Source organism: Lathyrus oleraceus, chromosome 3 (genome assembly GCF_024323335.1).
Source record: "Lathyrus oleraceus cultivar Zhongwan6 chromosome 3, CAAS_Psat_ZW6_1.0, whole genome shotgun sequence".
Classification (NCBI taxonomy): Eukaryota; Viridiplantae; Streptophyta; class Magnoliopsida; order Fabales; family Fabaceae; genus Lathyrus; species Lathyrus oleraceus.
Genome location: NC_066581.1, coordinates 318,869,465 through 318,888,554, shown reverse-complemented (window position 1 = coordinate 318,888,554; position 19,090 = coordinate 318,869,465). Strand labels below are relative to the sequence as shown.

The window sequence follows — 19,090 nt, the reverse complement described above, 5'->3', positions numbered from 1 at the left end:
CAACTAACTCTATGAGTTATACCTCAATCAATCTCTGAATCTTCATATTCTCACTCCTTGAAAGAACTGCCACTTCTGAGCGTGGTGTTTGAATAACAAGATTCATGGTCCCAATCCTCTTAAATGAAATAGCAATCAGGTTACCCCATTATTGACTTCTAACATCCAGGGAACTTGTCTTTCAACACAACATAGTACTTCAGGGAACAACTATCCAATCCTGATCAATCTATAGGAATAAGACAGACAGCAGGAAATTGCACCGTGTCACATCTCAACCAGCTCCACTTTTAGAGATCAGACGTCTAAAAGTGACCTTCTTGAGCACACAAACAGTTGACCCTACCCTTGTCAACTTAGCACCCACAGATGTCTCCTCTTCCAGGTCAGGAGTAGGTTCCAAACACACGTATCCCTTTGTTTGACACCTAAAACCATCTGCTCTTCAACCAGTAGCTGCATACTTGTTGAACAACATGTTCTAACATCGCATAGAACATTAGTTCCACCTCCTTGGAACAAACCCTCCTTGAAAGTCTTCAAGGGCTTCATATATACTACCCAAGAGAGTAAAAGAATCAGTGATCAGGTGATTCTTACAATCTTGAAGTGGGAACGTCATGATGAGTGGACTTGAGGAGACTCAAGTATCTTTGACATCTTCAGTAGATTATGATGAAATCTTGAGTACAGCAGCCTTTCATCCACATGAGGGGAACCTTCATCAGAGTTTGAGTTTAGCCAGGTATTATGCAGCGGAAATCATAATACAACTCAACCTATGACCACGCACTTCACCAGATCAGCCTCCAAGAACATACCAAGTTTGAATATGTTTCAATACTAGCACAGCTGTTCCACACAAAGGCCAATTGCCAACCTCCAGAGACAGGCACACACAGTTCCTGTCATGAATAGTCCATCCACCTACTTCAAGGGACCATTCAGGGAAATCACAGAACCTTCCACAGGTTCCAACATCAGTACTGACATAACTCCTTGCAAGATACCAGAAAGTATGACCCATGGATCTCATCCAGAAACAGAACAGGATGCCTGCTCTGATACCAATTGAAATTCTGGTATAGTCAAAGTTCAGATGTTCTACACGAAGTCATGACATCTGATCCAACATTGTTATTAATACAGCAAGACAGTTATAACAATTAAAACCCAGTACTCATATGCACTCTGTCACAGATGTCAAGACATCTGCTAATATACCACCATGGAAAGAAGAACATCCAGTTTTGTCCATCTAGTGCAAAGACACAGTAGAGATCAAATATAGCACTTAAGTTTATTGATCCTGCCCAGTTATCAGCATGATGTTTCAACATTGATTTGAACATCACCTGTTCCAACATTACAGAAGATTGAACTGTAACAGACCAACCAGTCTATACAACAGCAGTCAATAATGAATATCATAACATTCTGTTTTGCAATCAGACTGCAGGCTATGTGTCAAGTCTGTTATTCTTTTCATAAACAGACTAGAAACAGACTGAGTTATAACAGACAAAATATAGTGTGTAGAAGGTAAAAACACCAGTAATTGTTAACCCAGTTCGGTACAACATTACCTACTCTGGGGGCATACCAAACCAGGAAGAAGATCCACTATTAGCAGTATTAATTCAGAGTTAAACTCCCCCGTTTACAACTCCTCACTTAATCCCTACCCAATGCAATCTATACCTAGGCACTCCTAGATAGAAACCTCCAGTTTCCATTCCTATCACTACAATTACCATGTAATGCTTAGACAACTTGAACATGCTTCACAGCTTCGTTCAAGAACATAACAACTCTTGCCTACAGGCTTTGAGTTACAAATAATCTCATGCTTTCAAGCACTGAGAAACACCTGGTAACCTTCCCACAGGTTGGGAGGTTTACCTCACACACCCCCCTAATTTTTACATTGTTTGAGGCTTACAAAACCTAGGTTACAATCTGCTATTTATAACATAACCACCCAACTGGATTTGGGCCTTCAGAAATCGCAACAAATCTTTCCTTTGTTGTTACAGAGCTGGCAGAATTCTTTTGCTACAATCAAGATCTTCAATCTTTTATTTCCTAAAAGATCTCCATATTTGGGAACTGTATATTCACCAAATATATTCACCAAATCTTCTGATTGAATCTTCAAGATCTCCACACAGGAGTTAGGATATTCACCAGATCTCCTAATTAATCACAAACCAAACCAGAATTAACTGATTCAATTTTATACACATGTGAGATGTCACAGTCCCGATGTCGTGACATCTTACATGACATGTTGGTCCAGATGTTGAACTTCTTCAACCCAACATATTAAAACAACAGAGGTGATTACATTATTTGTTTTACAAAATTAATGTCAATCTTAAGGTACTAACATGACCTAATTAGTTTCAAATGTTGTTCAAACTATAAGTGCTTAAGGACCAGTGACAAATCATATTGGACATCCTACAAAATTTCCATTTTGGTTATTACTTTTGTTTCATAATCCTTTGTTTTAGTTTTGATATAAAATTATAAAGTGTGTGCGATTTTGGGTTTGCATTTGGTTTAATCAATGATAATTTGTGGTACAATGTTTCAGATTGAGAAATTGACAAATTGTAAAATGTTTATGTTTCAGGAATCTGCAAAATATGATTCTATATTCAGGAATATGGTTCTGTAAATGGTTATGTAATGCAAGTGCAAACGACAGTACAAAAAAAACTTATCCCCTCGGTGGTTACATAAAACTGAGGTAATAATCTTAAGATATTACCTCGGCGTTTACATAAAACTGAGGTAATAACATTAGGCGCACCACACCAATTTTTACTCATTTTTCTCTTGTTTTGTCATTGAGTGGGAGTGTGTAACCCATGAGAGAGGGTCTCATAAAAAGTGTGAGGAATCATATCTCATGAATGATTGTTGTGTCTTCTGGTTGAAGAATAAGAAATCTAGAGAAAGTGATAGGAATGATCAATCAAGTTATAAAATTGAGCAATCTCTAAACAATCACCAAGAATCTAGAAACCATTTTCTACTAAGAATCTTGAGAGAACCTAATGTGTGTGTTCTTTATTTAAAACACCAAACTCATTTTTGATACCTTGTAATTAACCTCTTAGAATATGGATCCTATGAGTTTAGTTGTGTGTGTGTTTGATTCTTCAGATACTATTCATCATCTTCTACCTCTTTCAAGAACAATTGTTATGGATCTTCAACTCTAAAGATTGAGTTTGAAAGGTAGACCAAAGGTACATTAGGGAATCTAATATTTTTCTTTGAAAATGTGTTTTTGTGTATCAGATGGAAGAATAGTTTATAGGATATGGATTTTGGTTGCATGTTGTTCACAAAGAGAGAAGAGTATCTTTAAACTCCATTGAAGACTTTGGTGAAACCATGTGAAGGTTGTCGCAGAACAAAGTTGGGAGTTATCCAATTATTTGAGGCTAATGGCAATTGCTTAGACAAGTTTTTGCCAGATTCGAGGAAAGAATGTTGCAAAAAGGAAGCTTGGAGTAGGTTATTATGGATAGCAAGATTATTGGATCAAAATATTTGAGGATCTTGTGTGTAGCAGTTGAGTATCTCCATCAACCGAAAGAATTGTCATTGGATCTGTGTGTAGGCTAATGTAGTGTGGCTATTAGCATTTGATTGATGAGAATTCATTGTATCAAAATACTTATATATTAACTCTTAAAAATAGTGGAAGACATGATTATTTTTCCCAATGGTTTCAAACCATTTAAAATAGTGGAGTAGGCATAGCGACAACGATTGCCAACCCATTATATATTTATGTGTACTCTCTTCCTTCCTTATCTCTCTTTAATTTTTGTCATTCATCATATAATAGTTGAATCATAACATAATTTGTATGTCATCTAGGTTAGATCTTGCTTGTAGCAATTTATTATATAAGCATAAATATATGTTGTATCAAACCTATCGAATCATGCTTAAGTTGATTGTGATAAACTACATGTCTAAATTGAAATACTAAATTTCTTTAATTTAACAACTTGATTTATCCTAGTTGACTTAAGTCCTTGTTTGATCAGACTCTTAACATATTGAAATACATTTGTAAGAATTTTATATTGATGAGATTCCACGTTTTCATTCTATTTTGGTTTAGCTTTCACCCATTAAACTCTTATAGCGTGAGACAAAACAAAAAAAAAATTATGCATAACTTATTTGACACTGAAAATATATTTTTTCTTCATTCCTTTTCATCCTTAGGGTCCTTCCCCCTTTCTCTATTTTCTTTCTCCTAGATTTAATGTAACATTATTAAATTAGAATTTTATTTTTTATTTGTTAATTGATACATGATCTTGACCCGTTTATTTACTAACTCACGCCCCATTTATTTATAATATATAATCTAGTTAAATTAAATATACCTTCACTTATTTATTTTATTCTTTTATTATTAAAATATTATTTATTAAAACACTATCATATTTATTAATTATTAGAATAAAAAAATACAAATAAATTATTGGTGTTAATTATTAAATTCAATAACTATATATAAATTATCATGATATTGGAAGTTCACAAATAATTAAGATTAATTATGATATTATTAAATTTTCAAGATAATTATTCATAAAATAAATAACTAAAATATAATAATATCTATAAATAATTAAAATATGACTTTAAAAGATAAATTAGTGAACAAATAATAAAACTTACTAAAAATAATAAATGTATTGTATCTAGAAATATAGGAATGTTACATTCACCTAGATTTTTTCTTCGTAGACAGACATTATATTGTCTTTCTTGTTGAATCAACATCGAAAAAACTCCATTGGTGGATGACTTAGGACCTGTTTGATTCCCTTTTCAAAAACAGATTTTTAGTTTTTGAAAATTGAAAAACTAAAAACTCATTTAATAAATAGTTTTTAAAAAAGTGGTTTTGAAAACTGTTTTTGTTTTTAGTTTTAAAAACTAAAAAACCAAAACTTATAAAAGCTATTTTGTTTTTGAATTTCTAAAACACCAAAATTGAAAATAGACGGAAAATTGTAAATTTTCATTAATGACATGATCGTAGTTTAATTGATTTGTTAAATATGAATTTGCAATAGAAAATGTGTTTTTGCTATGTTTATATGCATAAGGGAATTATTTGCACACGAGAAAATCAACAAATAAAAAATATTGTGTTTGCATAAGAGAACACATTTTAATTAATCGGATATTTTATGTTTATAACATGTACATTATATATTTTATCTACTTTTTATTTTTTAATCAAATTTAGTTATCATTCTTTTATATATTCATTTTGTTGTTATTGTTTATCTTTCTTCCATGAACACCGTGGGAAATTACATTCAAAAATATTTAACTTATAGAGAACAAATAAAAATTTGTAAAATTGTAAAATAATAATTTTTAAATTTTATCCCTTTTAAACAAATTAAATTAACAAAAACACAAGTAAAATGATATAGTCAGAATAAAATTAACTTGCAAAGAGTATTTTACGATAAATTAAAGTAAATTATAAATAGTTTAATAGAGATGTATGTAAAAACATTTTACACGATAATCCAATAAAAATATATCATTTTCCTATATTATATAAATAATTTAAAAAATTTCAATATGACTTAACGGGATATAATCGTTATTGGTTCAAAGTGTAAAATTATTTTTCAGTATAACTGTATCATCCATTTCTCAATTGTAAAATAGTTGTTTAAAATTTTAAATTAAAAAAATAAATTAGTTTAATTGATTACTATTACATAGACAAAAAAATACGTGCATGAACGTGTCTAGCTAACATGCAAATACGTGACGTATTGTGTTGTGTGAATCTCAATAAACTCCTACATGTTCGCATACTCCAGAATGAGTCTTTGGTTATAATTCTATCATATCATTATCATATGATTCATCATAACAAACGAATGAACACTATCTTAAGAAAAGCATGGCAAAAACAGTTAAGCCACATGAACCAAAGACACATTCATTTAATCTCTTGAGTGGACATAGCATACCTGCCATTGGATTGGGCACATGGAAATCTGGTTCACAAGCTACCGATTCTGTCTTCACTGCCATTGTTGATGTAACTAGATCATTATATATTATATAGTTTTTTTTCGTAGAATATGAAATTTCTGATATCTATTTTGAGTGCAGGCTGGTTACAGACACATTGACACTGCGGCTCAATATGGAGTTCAAGAAGAGGTTGGAAATGCACTTCAATCTGCTATGCAAGCAGGAGTAGAAAGGAAGGATCTGTTTATCACCTCCAAGATATGGTAATAATGTAACATAGTAATAACAGTTTAACTGAGAGACGGTCATTTATAGATATTCTATTTAATCACGGTTTAATTGTGATAAATTTTGAGTCATGTCATGTGCGCCCTCAAAGACAGTTCTGATGATAGTATATATATGTTAATGCCTGTACTCTTTAGGTCTTTATGTTTGATTCAATTGAATTTTGTTGGTGTGAAATTTTATGGCTGATAGGTGCACTGACTTGACACCTGAAAGGGTAAGACCTGCACTAAACAATACTCTTCAAGAACTCAAACTTGACTACCTTGATCTTTACTTGGTAATTAAGATGATTTCTTTTTCCACTTGATTTATTCAATGATGGATGTAATAATGATTTGATAGGGTCTAATAATGTGTATGTATATGTATCAGATTCACTGGCCATTTCGGTTGAATGATGGGGCTAGCAGGCCTCCTAAAGCAGGAGATGTGTTGGAGTTTGACATGGAAGGAGTGTGGAGAGAAATGGAAAAGCTTGTTAAGGAAAATCTTGTCAAAGACATTGGAATATGCAACTTCACTCTTGCTAAACTTGACAAGCTACTCGGTGTTGCTCAAATAAGGCCTTCTGTATGCCAGGTAAAATATTCATTTACTGTCTCAAGTTCCAAGTTGAAAAAAAAAAACAGCTCCAATGATTTGCGTATATGATGTTTTGTGATAGATGGAGATGCATCCTGGATGGAGAAATAGTAAGATGCTTGAGGCTTGCAAGCACAACGGCATCCATGTTACGGTCGGTTGTTTTGTGCCGCGGTTTCGATATTGATTCAATGATAAGAAGATTATTACAGCGAATACATGATAGACTTAATATAGTTATCATCACCAACTATTTTGAATTTTCTTCATGGTTTTGTGATTGAGGTTATTGATTGGAGTTCTCAAAATTGTTTCTCTCTAGGCCTATTCACCACTGGGATCATCAGATGGTGGGAGAGATTTGATCCATGATCAAACTGTTGATAGGATAGCTAAGAAATTGAACAAGAGTCCAGGGCAGGTGTTGGTGAAATGGGCAATCCAAAGAGGAACTAGTGTCATCCCTAAATCAACCAACCCAAATAGGATCAAAGAGAATGTGGTTGTTTTCAACTGGGAAGTTCCACCACAAGACTTCAAAAACCTTAGCAACATGCCAGATCAGGTAGGCCACTGGAACATCAAAATTATAACTATGAAGCGCAGACACAGACACCAAACACGACATTGATATTGACACGTTAACATCGATAATAATTTTAAAAAATGAATAAATTAAATATAATTATAAGTGTTGGTTTCGGATATCAACACGACACGTTTTTTTCAGAGGTGTCGGTGCTACTTAAGATATTTTGGATTACTATATGGAATTTTAATTTTTGGTTATTGATACATGCCAGAGGAGAGTTTTGGATGGTGAAGACCTCTTTGTGAATAAGAGTGAAGGGCCATTGAAAAGTGTAGAAGATGTTTGGGACCATGAAGATTAACAAATATTACATCAAACTATAATGTTTTTCTTCTTTGTTTTCAAGGAACTTGGTAGAATTATATTAATGTACTAGTAGTTTACAAAAAGGAGTTGAAGTTGTTTTTACACATCAATGTGCAAGAACTCTGTAACCACATATTTCTTATGCATAACTTGATGTAGCTGCTTCATTACATATTACAATGAAAATATTCTGATTTTAAAGAATAAAGTTGATTCTCCACACAAAAATTATCCTCTTTTTCTCTGCTTTTTTAAACTAAAATCTAGAGTATCCAATGTTTTCAACCAAAATTTAACGACTATCTCTATAATTTTTGTTTGGTCACCTTAGTGTAAAAAAGATTTTTCTAAAGTGTCTGACACATGTTGTTTTAAGTAATGATGTCATACAACAATCAGACACATATGTATGGTCTGAATGCTGATGTCTTACTAGTGTTGGATAGACAATCAGACGCGTATGGTTCGAATGTTGATGTCTTACGAGTATTGGACACGCAAATACGTCTTATCTTAAAATTACTCCTTCCAAGTAAATCATCAGTATATAACACACAATTCATAAATATTGCTATGAATAACAGTTATAAAGGTAAATAATTAGTTAATGATGGCCAAGCAAACCATTACATCATTTGAGGTAAAACCAAATTTTTGGCATCCCCTAAAAAATTGAGTGAAAAATGAGATGAGTTTTTAGACATACTTCACCATTAAATTTAATTATTTCCACTCATTTTTAAAATCTTCAACCTCCTTTTCTTTTCACCTAAATATACAACTTTTGAGCTCCAAAAACATGATCATTTATTAGAGCTTATCACAAGGCCTTCAACTTCCATTAAGTCGCTTAGATGATTGTCTTTTACTCATAATCCTAGCAAGCCTTGGAAGTCTTGATATTGAGTTTGCTCTAGCTAACCCTCCGAGAGCTTTCCATTCTTCATCCAGTTCAACATCAACTTTTCCTGCCACAGTTTCATTGTCGTCGTTTCTCTGCGATTTCGACCGCTTGCTGCGATGATGTCGGCTTTTTCTACTCATACTTGATTGAGAATGCGACAAAACAGGTTGATCATTAAGAAACAAGCATATGGCTGCACAATCGTCAACCTTCGATCCCGGATACTTGTATCTCCATGCTCTCACAGCGCGCTTTACTAACAACTTTGCTGCTATCGACTTCCTTGGCGCCGAAGCAACTATGTTTACTACTTCACTGTTTGTCAGCACATCCCATATCTGTCAAGAAAACGACACACGTTGATTAGCAAAAACACACCTAAAGAGTTTTAAGAAGAAAGCTCGGTGTTCGACCGGAAACTAACATATAACCATTTATGCTTACCCCATCAGTTGCTAAAACAACAAATTCATCTTGTTTGGTAATTTTTCTGTAAAACACATCTGGAGCTGCAATTAGGCCATAATCTTTTAAGCAAAAGTCTCCGAAGGCTCTTGACATAGCGAGTCCAGGACAGTCATCATCGGGCATCCATATTCTGTATACGTCTGGTTCTTCTTCCGCAGCGAAAACCCTTCCTTCACAGTTAAAGATTCTCGACGCTTCACCTGAAAAACATCGAAGTTGAAAAGAAAATTACACTTAGATTTGATAGGCTTCTATAAATTATAATATAACACTATTGAATTGAGGCCAAAACCAATATACCAATACATACTTGGAATATCCGGTTTTAAATCAACGGTAAGTTGAACAGGTATAAGTTGATCTCTATCCCTTGTGCAAAGAATCGCGCGAGAATCGCCCAAATTCCCAACTATCAATTGGTCACCCTGCAATTTATAGGCCAAAAGCGATTAGTCCATGACGCAACCGTGATGGATTTCGAACCTTATGCAATTGTGAACATGAGTTACATGGTTAGTTATACCTGTTTAATTAAAGTTACAGCCGTGCAACCGCTGCAATAGCTATCCGTGTTAACTTCCTGAGCAAGATGTTCATCCATTTCATCGAACGATTTCAGAAAACATCCTTCCCATGAAGCCAGCGATATGTTATTGCGGCGGTTACTACCATTGTGGCCATCATCAAAAGTTTCGGTATCTGCATCGGTAGCATCATAGTATCTGTTGGCTTTCTGTTGTGCCATTTTGATTGCCGCAGACAGTTTCAACGGAATATTGTCGCGAATGAATTGCGAAACTTTGTGGCCTAGAGGACCATGACCATCAAACACACCACATAAGATCATTCCTTCTTCTCCGGTATAATCCTAAGAAAGAATATATCATATCCAACATTAATCATAGCCACATGTTTCATTTCACCATTTCAGATCTTCAATTACATAATTTCCATATAACATTCGCAAAGATTTACAAAGTAAATATCAAGAAATGTTCTAATAAGAATATTATCCTTTAAATTCACAAAAAAAAAAACATGATGATTGAGATTAAGAATGTTAATTAATTACCTCCCAAACAGTCATTGAATCTTGGTTGATACCTTTCTTACCCTGTTGAGTATACATTGATACAGCTCTGGAAAATCCTCTAAATCGAACCATTGATCCATCATTTTGATACGTGACATGATCATTACTATTCTCATCTTCATAATCATATTCTCCATCATCCACCTCGCTTTCGACTTTTCCTTGAGCAGAAACATTGTGGCTGCAACAGCCACCCATGTTTTCTGGGACGAAAAACAGAAAACCAGATGATGTTTTGGAGGAAAAAAGAGAGAAAAGGATGAAATATGGAGTTTTTATGCAGGAGGAAGGAGAGGTTAGAGAGGAGTTGAAAATGGTGAAAGATAGATGAAAGAAGTTGAAACAAACAGGAATATGGAAGAAGGAAATTGAAAAGTTGTTGTCATGTTGAGACAAATTAAGGTTGAAAATTTTGCGTATTGTTTATTGTCTGTATCTTTGTTGGGTTGGTTTGTTTGATGCCTGTTATTTCACGGTTGGCAAATGTCATGTTTAAATGTAACAAACTTTATAGATTAAATTAATTAATAATTAAAGTATAGTTATATAATTCTTTACAATATCACATGGTTATATTTTTTTTTCTTCAAATACTTCATTTCTGAAATATCACCTTGTAAATATGAATAAACGGTTGTAAGTTTGAAGCAATGTTTAACGTATAATATCAAATGACTTAGAGATTATAGTTATATTAATTATTAAATATAATATTTATTTATTTAAAATTAATTTAAATTAAATAATAATCAATTAATTTAATAATTCAAATTAATTAATTAATTGATTTTTTCAAATATTTAATTAATTCAAATTAAATAATAATCAATTAATTTAATTGTAATAAAATTAAATGTTAACAAATTTATTTCTATTTAATTAATTATATTTATACTTTATATTTTATTAATTTTATTTTTAAAATTGTGTGTTATTCAAAGTAAATAAATATTTATTTGTATGATATTTAAAATAAATAGATAGAAAAATGTATTATGAATTATTAAATTAAATATTTATCATTAATAATAAACATTTATTCGTCTAGTGATAAAGTCACTATCATTTAATTTGAAATGATTTGGATTCGAGACCATATGGATTTTGTATTTTGTATTTTAATTTTTAATATTACTACAAATAATGAAATTATTTATCACCAATTTACCTTATAAAGGGATGTGGCTTAAATATTCTTAATGATGAATATTTTACTTAATAATTTATAATAAACATTTAATTTGGATTCAATTTTTTCTAAGAATAAATTTTGGCTTTTGATATTTTCAAATCTGAATTGTTTTAAATAAAATTAAAAATAAAAATAAAAAACAATTTAATATTTAAAAAATAAAAAATAAAATATAACATGATTGTCTACGTAATTATTAAAAAGTGCATATGATATAAATAATACGCATGACCGTTATTAAATTTTGTAAGTAATTAAATAAAATATATATTTTTGAAAATTAATTTAAGTTCTGCAATTTTTATGAGGATCAAAATAGATCTTCACTCTTTTAATTTATTAGTTTCATAATTAGAAAATTAATTATATGAAAGGGTTACAATTTAATATTAATGAAATATATAACCGATAGATACTAAATTATTAACGAACGTCCGTCAACATATATGATATGAATATGTTGTTCAAAATCTAAAAGATGAAGCCATTAAATTTTACCTACAAATCACTAAAACTAAATCTGGTTCTCATTATGTTTTACCTAATTTAACTTTTAAAAGTATTTTTCAGGTTTAATTTGTTGGGAAATTTTCTAACTATTTATTTTATGGGTGCTTTCCTAGATTTTGGCCTACATCTTCTGTGTTCGTTTACTATGTTTTTTTCTGTTTTTTTGCTTGGTTTCTTTATGTCCCTCGCTTGTGTCTCTCTCTTAGTTATTTGTTTTTTTGTTCAAGACTTTTATTTTCTTTGTATGATGATCTTATTAGCAACTTATTTTAAGAAAGTGTCACATTCCTTTGTGTATGGATCTTAGCAGCAACACACGTGTGGAGATTATGTTTGGGAAATTGGACATGATTCGGTAGACCTTCTCAACTAATTCCTTATGATGAGGTATATAATCGTCAGATACGTTTTTGTTTTTATTTGTATGTCTCATCCATTAACAAAAGTTTTATTAGGACAAATTAGATTTATGTTTATTAAATTTGTAAAAGTTTTTAATGGTTTCAAATTTCTATAAAAATCACATCACTACTTTTGATAATTTTCTTATGAATTGAATCTCACATTCTATCACCAAACTCTTTACGACCATAATCTATGTTGTAAAACTTAAGAGTTTATCGACCACACTAAAAACTTTTATGTATGTGACAAAGAACAACGACGATCAAAATAAATGACACAAATGCATTGTGTTTAGCCATAGGAGCGCTTTGTGTTTCCTGCTAACACGGTATGTTCCTCTTAAACGCAATGCATTCTCGCAAACGATATCATCAGGATTTCAAGGAATTTTTCCCAAATTCTCCTCCTTGACTTTAAAATAGATGATGATGTCAATTTAACCATCACTCATCTTACTTCTCTCTCCAAAACTTGAATCATTATTCCAAGTTCTTGATCAAGTTTAAGTAATGCTTCAACCTTGATCTAGGCACTTACATCTAATTGCACCCAACCACATTTTCTTGCTTTGGCAGTCTCACAAGATCACGTGCAAGGTTCTTCATCACTGAATACCTTTTATCATTCACCTCTTTTAAACCACCTTTGATTGCATTTTCTTTCGAGTGTCATCCCCTAAGGCCTCTAGTTCCGAGTCTTGTAACCCTTTAGCCACATTCAAAGCATAACAACCAAGGTTAGAACAATTATATCCCTGTCACAATACAATTTTCCTTGTTACCCTATCGTCACACGATACTTAGAATTCACTATAAAAAATTTCCTCAATAGAATTAAAATCGGGAGCCTTAAATTCCTCATTATCCTTAGTCTCCCTATAAGGAACCTCCACCTTATATTGAATCTTTTCAATCATAGTTTCTAATTCTTTAACCTCCACGTATCTTTTCTTCGTCCATTTACAAGTCTCACCAAAAGTAATATACCAACTTATGATGAATCTTAATCCTTCCGATTCTACTTCCCATAACTTGTAACCTTTCCCACATTTTGAATAGACAATGAAGACACACTTCACTGTCTTACCATCAAGTTGGTCTAACTTGATTTTCACAAACAACAAAGCTTTGAATATTTTCAAATTAGAGTAGTTTACTAGTTTCCCAATTCCTAGCAACATACCAGTAATTTTTGTATGCCTCTTTATACCTTGTTTATTCAAAACTCATTAAACTCTTCTAAAACAACGTTCAAGACTTCACCAATTCTCCTTTCACTAACATGTTTGGATCTAAAATATCATAGTTTGTTCTTGTCATGATAGTCTTAACTAGTTATTGATGCATGGCCAATAACATTATAACCATATAAAATATATAACCCACACATTTTAGACCATTTAGTCATGATCATTCCACCATGTGAAATTTTCAACACATGTGTTCAACTCTAGTGTAATAGCCTAGATCTTCAAACATGCGTATGGACAACAAATTTTGTCTGAGATTAATAACATACCTCACATTGCATAGAAGGAACTTACGATCATCGAATATTTGATGTATGATCGTACCAATACTATGAGCCTTGCAAGTGTGATTCTATGTTTGAACATGTTTTGATGATTGACTCAACAAGAGCAAATATTCTAAACATCATCAAGGAATTGACCTGAATGAAAAGTGTGTTTTGACCCCAAGCTTCAAGTGTTTTTATTTTATCAGGATTGTGTTGTAAATATTATTGTATCTCTCTTAATAATAAAATATATATACACTCACAAAAATAGTTTTCTAAAACATACTCTTTCAAACACATCTTGAAAAAACTTCTTTGAAAATGGAAAAAAATAGTTTTTAACTTGCATAATCAATTACGGTTATGCATATAATCTATTATGAAGCGTATCTCATTGAGTATTCAGTTATGGTTACTACATAATCAATTACGGCGTGTATCTGAGCAAATGTTCCTAAAATTATTTTGAATAATCCATTATAGTCATACTATAAATTATTATGGGCCGGTTTTATACACTTTTCATTGTTTTCATTTTTACAAATTTTTTTATGGAAACTCATATTTAATAAAGACTTTAGTGATCATTTGTAAAATACATCAATTGATTGAAAATCTTACAAAAACATTTTATCTCCACCTCACACTTTGTTTTATTCTTTTCATTCTTAATGTGTATTTTGTGTTAAGAGAAAAACTATTATGTAGATATTGTTGTAACTACTATTGTTATTCTTATCCCATTATAAAGGCAAGAAAGTCTTATTCTCTGGAACTTTTAAGATATAAAATTTGTAAGCTGAACCTGTGTTAAAATCTTTTTGTAAAAGTTACAAGTTGAATGTGTGTTAAAGTTTCGTTTATAGTAAAAATCTTAAAGTTCTCTCTTTGGGGATTGAATGTAGGTTGCGTGGTTCGGGACGAACCAGGATAAAATTTGGTGTGTGCTTTCTTTTCTCCATTATCCTTTATCTTAAATCTTGTCATCTTCCTTTTTGTGCAAATTAATTTTTAAAACCAATATATTTATAACATTTTTGTATAAAAAAATATTCACAACTCACCCCCCCCCCCTCCCCCTCCCCTTGTAATATCCATATATAATATGTATCTACAAAGTATATTATACGTATTGTAACTGGTATTGATACAGTATAAGAGCCTATCACCATCGTTATATATACATATCCAAAATAAATAATATACAAAATATGGCACATGATATACAAGAGTGCCTAAACAAAAACTAGGATCTATGTACAAAATCCACATGATCTACGACAGAAGATCATAATAAAAAAGTCGAGTCACCAAACATCACCAAGTAAGCTTGCCTTTTCCTTTTACCTGCTTAGAACTACTTGAAAAACAACAATAACAGTGGGGTGAGATAATGATCTCAATGAGTTCCTCTGTCTTATGGGCCCACTCAGCTCTAAAGGGTACTCTTATCGATTTCTTAATCAGGCCTTTTCACCTTACATTACTTGTATCACTCACACAAATGTAATAAGGACTTAAGCATTCAAGGGGTTTTATGTCTCGTGTGGAAACACAAAACATGAGTTCATGTAACTCAATGAATCACTATTTGGGAATGCAACAACAAAGTATCTTCTCACCAACCGATCCCACGTCTAGGATTATGGACACGAGTCACAAATCTCTCTTACCTCAGACAATTTATCCCCGACCGATCCAAATCCACCAATTATGGACACGGGTCACGATTGCCCGCTCAATAAGAAATGTCTTCTCCACGTACGATCCCAATCCAAGGACTATGGACATGAGTCACAAACTTCCTATAATTGGAATACTTCTCCCCGCTCGATCCAAATCCATGGAATATTGATATGGGTCACGGTATCCAAGCTCAATGATTCTTCTTTCCAGTTACTACTTTATATAAGTCTCGAACTTGGGATACACATGAATAGGGGGTTATTCTCAAATATGTGATTATTCTCTTTAATCACAACGCAATTATTCTCATCAATCTCCATGTGATTATATCAATACCATCATGGGATTATACATAATTTCTATGTGATTATGTCAATCACAATACATCCTCATATGTTTCCATACAATCTCATTGAATCGTAACTATGAAATTGTTCCCCCATCCATGCCTCCGGAATTTCATAGATGGGACGACTCATCTCACGTGGCTACTTGCTCACAGGTACACACTGAGGTACCCCTTACATTCGAGCATCACAACTTAAGTTAATTACAATAATCTAAGTTATCTTTACCAATTTCATTCACCTAGCTATAACTCTTGGTTTATTCTCACTCATCATCATGGAACTTGCTTCATTCATTATTCATTTAATACATACACATCATAATATGATACATGAAGCACGCATAATAATTCATTACTATTATCCAAGTAATAATTGGAACACAAGCATGGTTTATATTTACCAAAAGGTATAACATTGAACTAACTTTCCAATGTATCTGAACTCACATTAATCGGATTTACAAATCCCATTTTATGGTGGAAATAGGGAAATAAGTAATTTCTTAAAGTCTCAAAACTCTCACCTAGCGAGCCCCAGCGAGAACTCGCCTAGAAAACTCCCAGCGGGGCTCAAGCAATGTCAAACAAAATGACAGTTTTCCCAAAATTTATTGTCTCGCTTAGCGAGAGAGGTCTTTTCCTAGCGAGTATAGTAGAACAACTTTTGCATTGGAACTGATACACTTACCTAGCGAGCAGTTCTCTTATCTAGCAAGAATTGTAAAACTCATCCTGTAAGAAAACGTATCAGAAAGGAAAAAATAGCCACACATATCATCGCATATCATCATATTGCATCCAATAACACCAATTATCATGGTTTAACACAAATATACATGCAAAACAACAAGATGATCATACATCAACGTCAATTTTACACATATAACAAAAATTCACAAAACCTAATTCCCATTTTATGAATTTTCCTCCAAATCTAGGTCGAACTAGGAACCCGCCTCTAGGAGATGAATATGATGAAAGATGGAGATAAGTTCTTGATTATCCAGACTTTGATTTCCACTTCCAAGCTTTTCCTCTTTCCTTTTTTTCCTTCTATTTTCCTCTTTCTCTTTTCTTCTTAATAACAAAAGATATATTGGATGGTAAGAGAGAGTGAGAAAAATGTCTAAAGAATATTTTATCCATTAGTGGATAAATGACCATTTACCAATGTTACCAAAGTGTCATTTCTTATACTAGTTAGTAAAAGGTCAATTGAATTGAGAAATAATTAGTCTCGTCTGAGTTTACTAATTACTCTATTTGTCCCAAATGACAAAAAATAGATGAAACTCAAATTTTCTCAACTGACAAGGAATAGATCATTTCAGAGGAGAGAAACTACTATATAGATATTGTTGTAACTACTATTGTTATTCTTATATCATTATAAAGACAAGAGAGACTCATTCTCTTGAACTTTTAAGATATAAAATTTGTAAGTTGAACTCGTGTTAAAAGCTTTTTGTAAAGGTTACAATTTTAATGTATGTTAAAGTTTCGTTAATAATGAAATTCTTAAAGTTCTCTCCTTGGGATGAACACATTAATCAATGCGTGTCAACTATTTAGGATGGAACCTAAAGAAAATACCCATGAGGTGTAAAAAAATGTTTCATCTATATAGTAAATTGATAACATGAAATAATATCACATTTTTGGACTCGATTTAATTAAATTATATTATTATTTGTTTCAATTTATTTCATATTATTCGATATTACGTGGTATTTTCCCTTCTATTTGTCTCAGGTAACTTATTTGAAGCATAAGTGAAAAAGGAAGAAAAGGGGGTGCAAAAAGATGATGAAAGCAAATTCCACTAAAGTCCAGCCCACCAGAAGCGCTGAAGCTGTGACGACCGCCACACAAGGTGTGACGAGCGTCACGCCCCCTGCTAAGTGTTACGAGCGTAACACAAGGTGTGACGAGCGTCACACCCCCTTCCTATATTTTTGGGTTTGACGCGTAACAGAAGCAACGGAAGCACGTTCCTCCTCTTTCTTCGCTTGACCAATTGACGTGAGAAACCTACCAAAGGGAAACAGTTACAAATGGGAGTAATATAAATAGAGCCAAGGATCCAACCCTGCAGCTCTCTCGGCCTCTCTGAATTTTCCAGTTTTTCGGCATAGCATTATTCTTTACTACTTTCTATTTTTTTCAGCACTTTACTTCCCTAGCAATTTTTATTTCCTTTTCTTTTCCAAGCATTAAATTAATTTTCACACAATAGTTTCCACACCGGAAATTATTGTGTACCTTTTACTGATCTAACCTTACGTTAGATCATAGTATTTTATTCCTTCGCCTTTATTTTACTGTCTGATCGAAGATTGTGAAGAACAAATCCAACCGGCTTGTGGTGGAGTGTTCAAACATCGAAGTTAGAGAACAATCAAGATTTCTATTAATTTTACAGGTTCTTTAATTTATTGTTTTAATCTACATATGCCCTGCACTGTTATTTATTTATACTGTCTGTCTGATATGGCTGTATGTAAGCATAATTATTGTTTAGGCTTGTTTAGCATGTCTGGCTAAATAAACTTAGATATCGGTATGTAAAGTAAGCGGAATGAAGGAATCAAAACTAAGTTGGTTTAATTTTATTTAAAAATACAATCACTCTTTTTATGGTCTCAATTTACAGAATTAATCCTAAAGTTTTTGTACGAGAGTAAAAGACATAAAGAAGTTAAAATCAACAGAACGAAAGTTTGAGCTTTTAACTGGACAGTGTAAATTGGACATTAATTTTAAATCAGGGAGAAAGCAATTTTTAGAGTTAATTAAATTCTAATCATTTTCAAAAAGTATTTTTAAAGGTTAAATGTGAGGACGAGAGTTAAGCATTTAAGTTTAATTATATAATCTAAGTCAATAGAGCGAGAGTTTGAGATAAGGGTGTTTAAATTGTTAGTATTTTCTTAAAAAGAATTTCTATAGATTCTATTGTTTTCAAAAAGTGATTTTGGACTTAACTAATAAGTGACAGCTACGTTAATATAAAGTCATAGTCTATTCAACAGAGCGAGAGTTTGAGAAAAGGCTTTTAATCAATAGTGTCTACTGAAAAGATTTATTTTAAAACCAAGAAACCAACGAAGATTTGATTCCCTAATTACGACGAACTACATACC

The 19,090-nt window shown here is 32.2% G+C and overlaps 2 protein-coding genes across 2 annotated transcripts; one reads left to right on the top strand and one right to left on the bottom strand.

Moving 5' to 3' along the window:
• Positions 1–5,954: 5,954 nt before the first annotated feature.
• Positions 5,955–8,014, top strand: LOC127129212 (aldose reductase). The gene is made up of 7 exons (XM_051058480.1): positions 5,955–6,115; positions 6,190–6,314; positions 6,532–6,619; positions 6,715–6,921; positions 7,007–7,078; positions 7,247–7,489; positions 7,728–8,014. The coding sequence occupies exons 1-7, from the start codon at positions 5,975–5,977 to the stop codon at positions 7,815–7,817; spliced, it is 966 nt and encodes a 321-aa protein (XP_050914437.1). The 5' UTR covers positions 5,955–5,974; the 3' UTR covers positions 7,818–8,014.
• Positions 8,015–8,370: 356 nt separating this feature from the next.
• On the bottom strand, positions 8,371–10,747 carry LOC127127385 (probable protein phosphatase 2C 65). The gene is made up of 5 exons (XM_051056558.1): positions 10,267–10,747; positions 9,718–10,062; positions 9,505–9,619; positions 9,171–9,394; positions 8,371–9,064 (listed from the first exon to the last, which is right to left on the bottom strand). The coding sequence occupies exons 1-5, from the start codon at positions 10,483–10,485 to the stop codon at positions 8,654–8,656; spliced, it is 1,314 nt and encodes a 437-aa protein (XP_050912515.1). The 5' UTR covers positions 10,486–10,747; the 3' UTR covers positions 8,371–8,653.
• Between the last annotated feature and the right edge of the window lie 8,343 nt (positions 10,748–19,090).

Excerpts from the sequence above, each read along its gene's own strand:
- LOC127127385 (XM_051056558.1), bottom strand. The coding sequence starts at position 10,485 with ATGGGTGGCTGTTGCAGCCACAATGTTTCTGCTCAAGGAAAAGTCGAA. Across the intron at positions 10,063-10,266 it reads ATTCAATGACTGTTTGGGAG|GATTATACCGGAGAAGAAGG; the intron begins GTAATTAATTAA and ends ATTCTTTCTTAG. Across the intron at positions 9,620-9,717 it reads CTGTAACTTTAATTAAACAG|GGTGACCAATTGATAGTTGG; the intron begins GTATAACTAACC and ends TATAAATTGCAG.
- LOC127129212 (XM_051058480.1), top strand. The coding sequence starts at position 5,975 with ATGGCAAAAACAGTTAAGCCACATGAACCAAAGACACATTCATTTAAT. Across the intron at positions 6,922-7,006 it reads TAAGGCCTTCTGTATGCCAG|ATGGAGATGCATCCTGGATG; the intron begins GTAAAATATTCA and ends GTTTTGTGATAG. Across the intron at positions 7,490-7,727 it reads TTAGCAACATGCCAGATCAG|AGGAGAGTTTTGGATGGTGA; the intron begins GTAGGCCACTGG and ends GATACATGCCAG.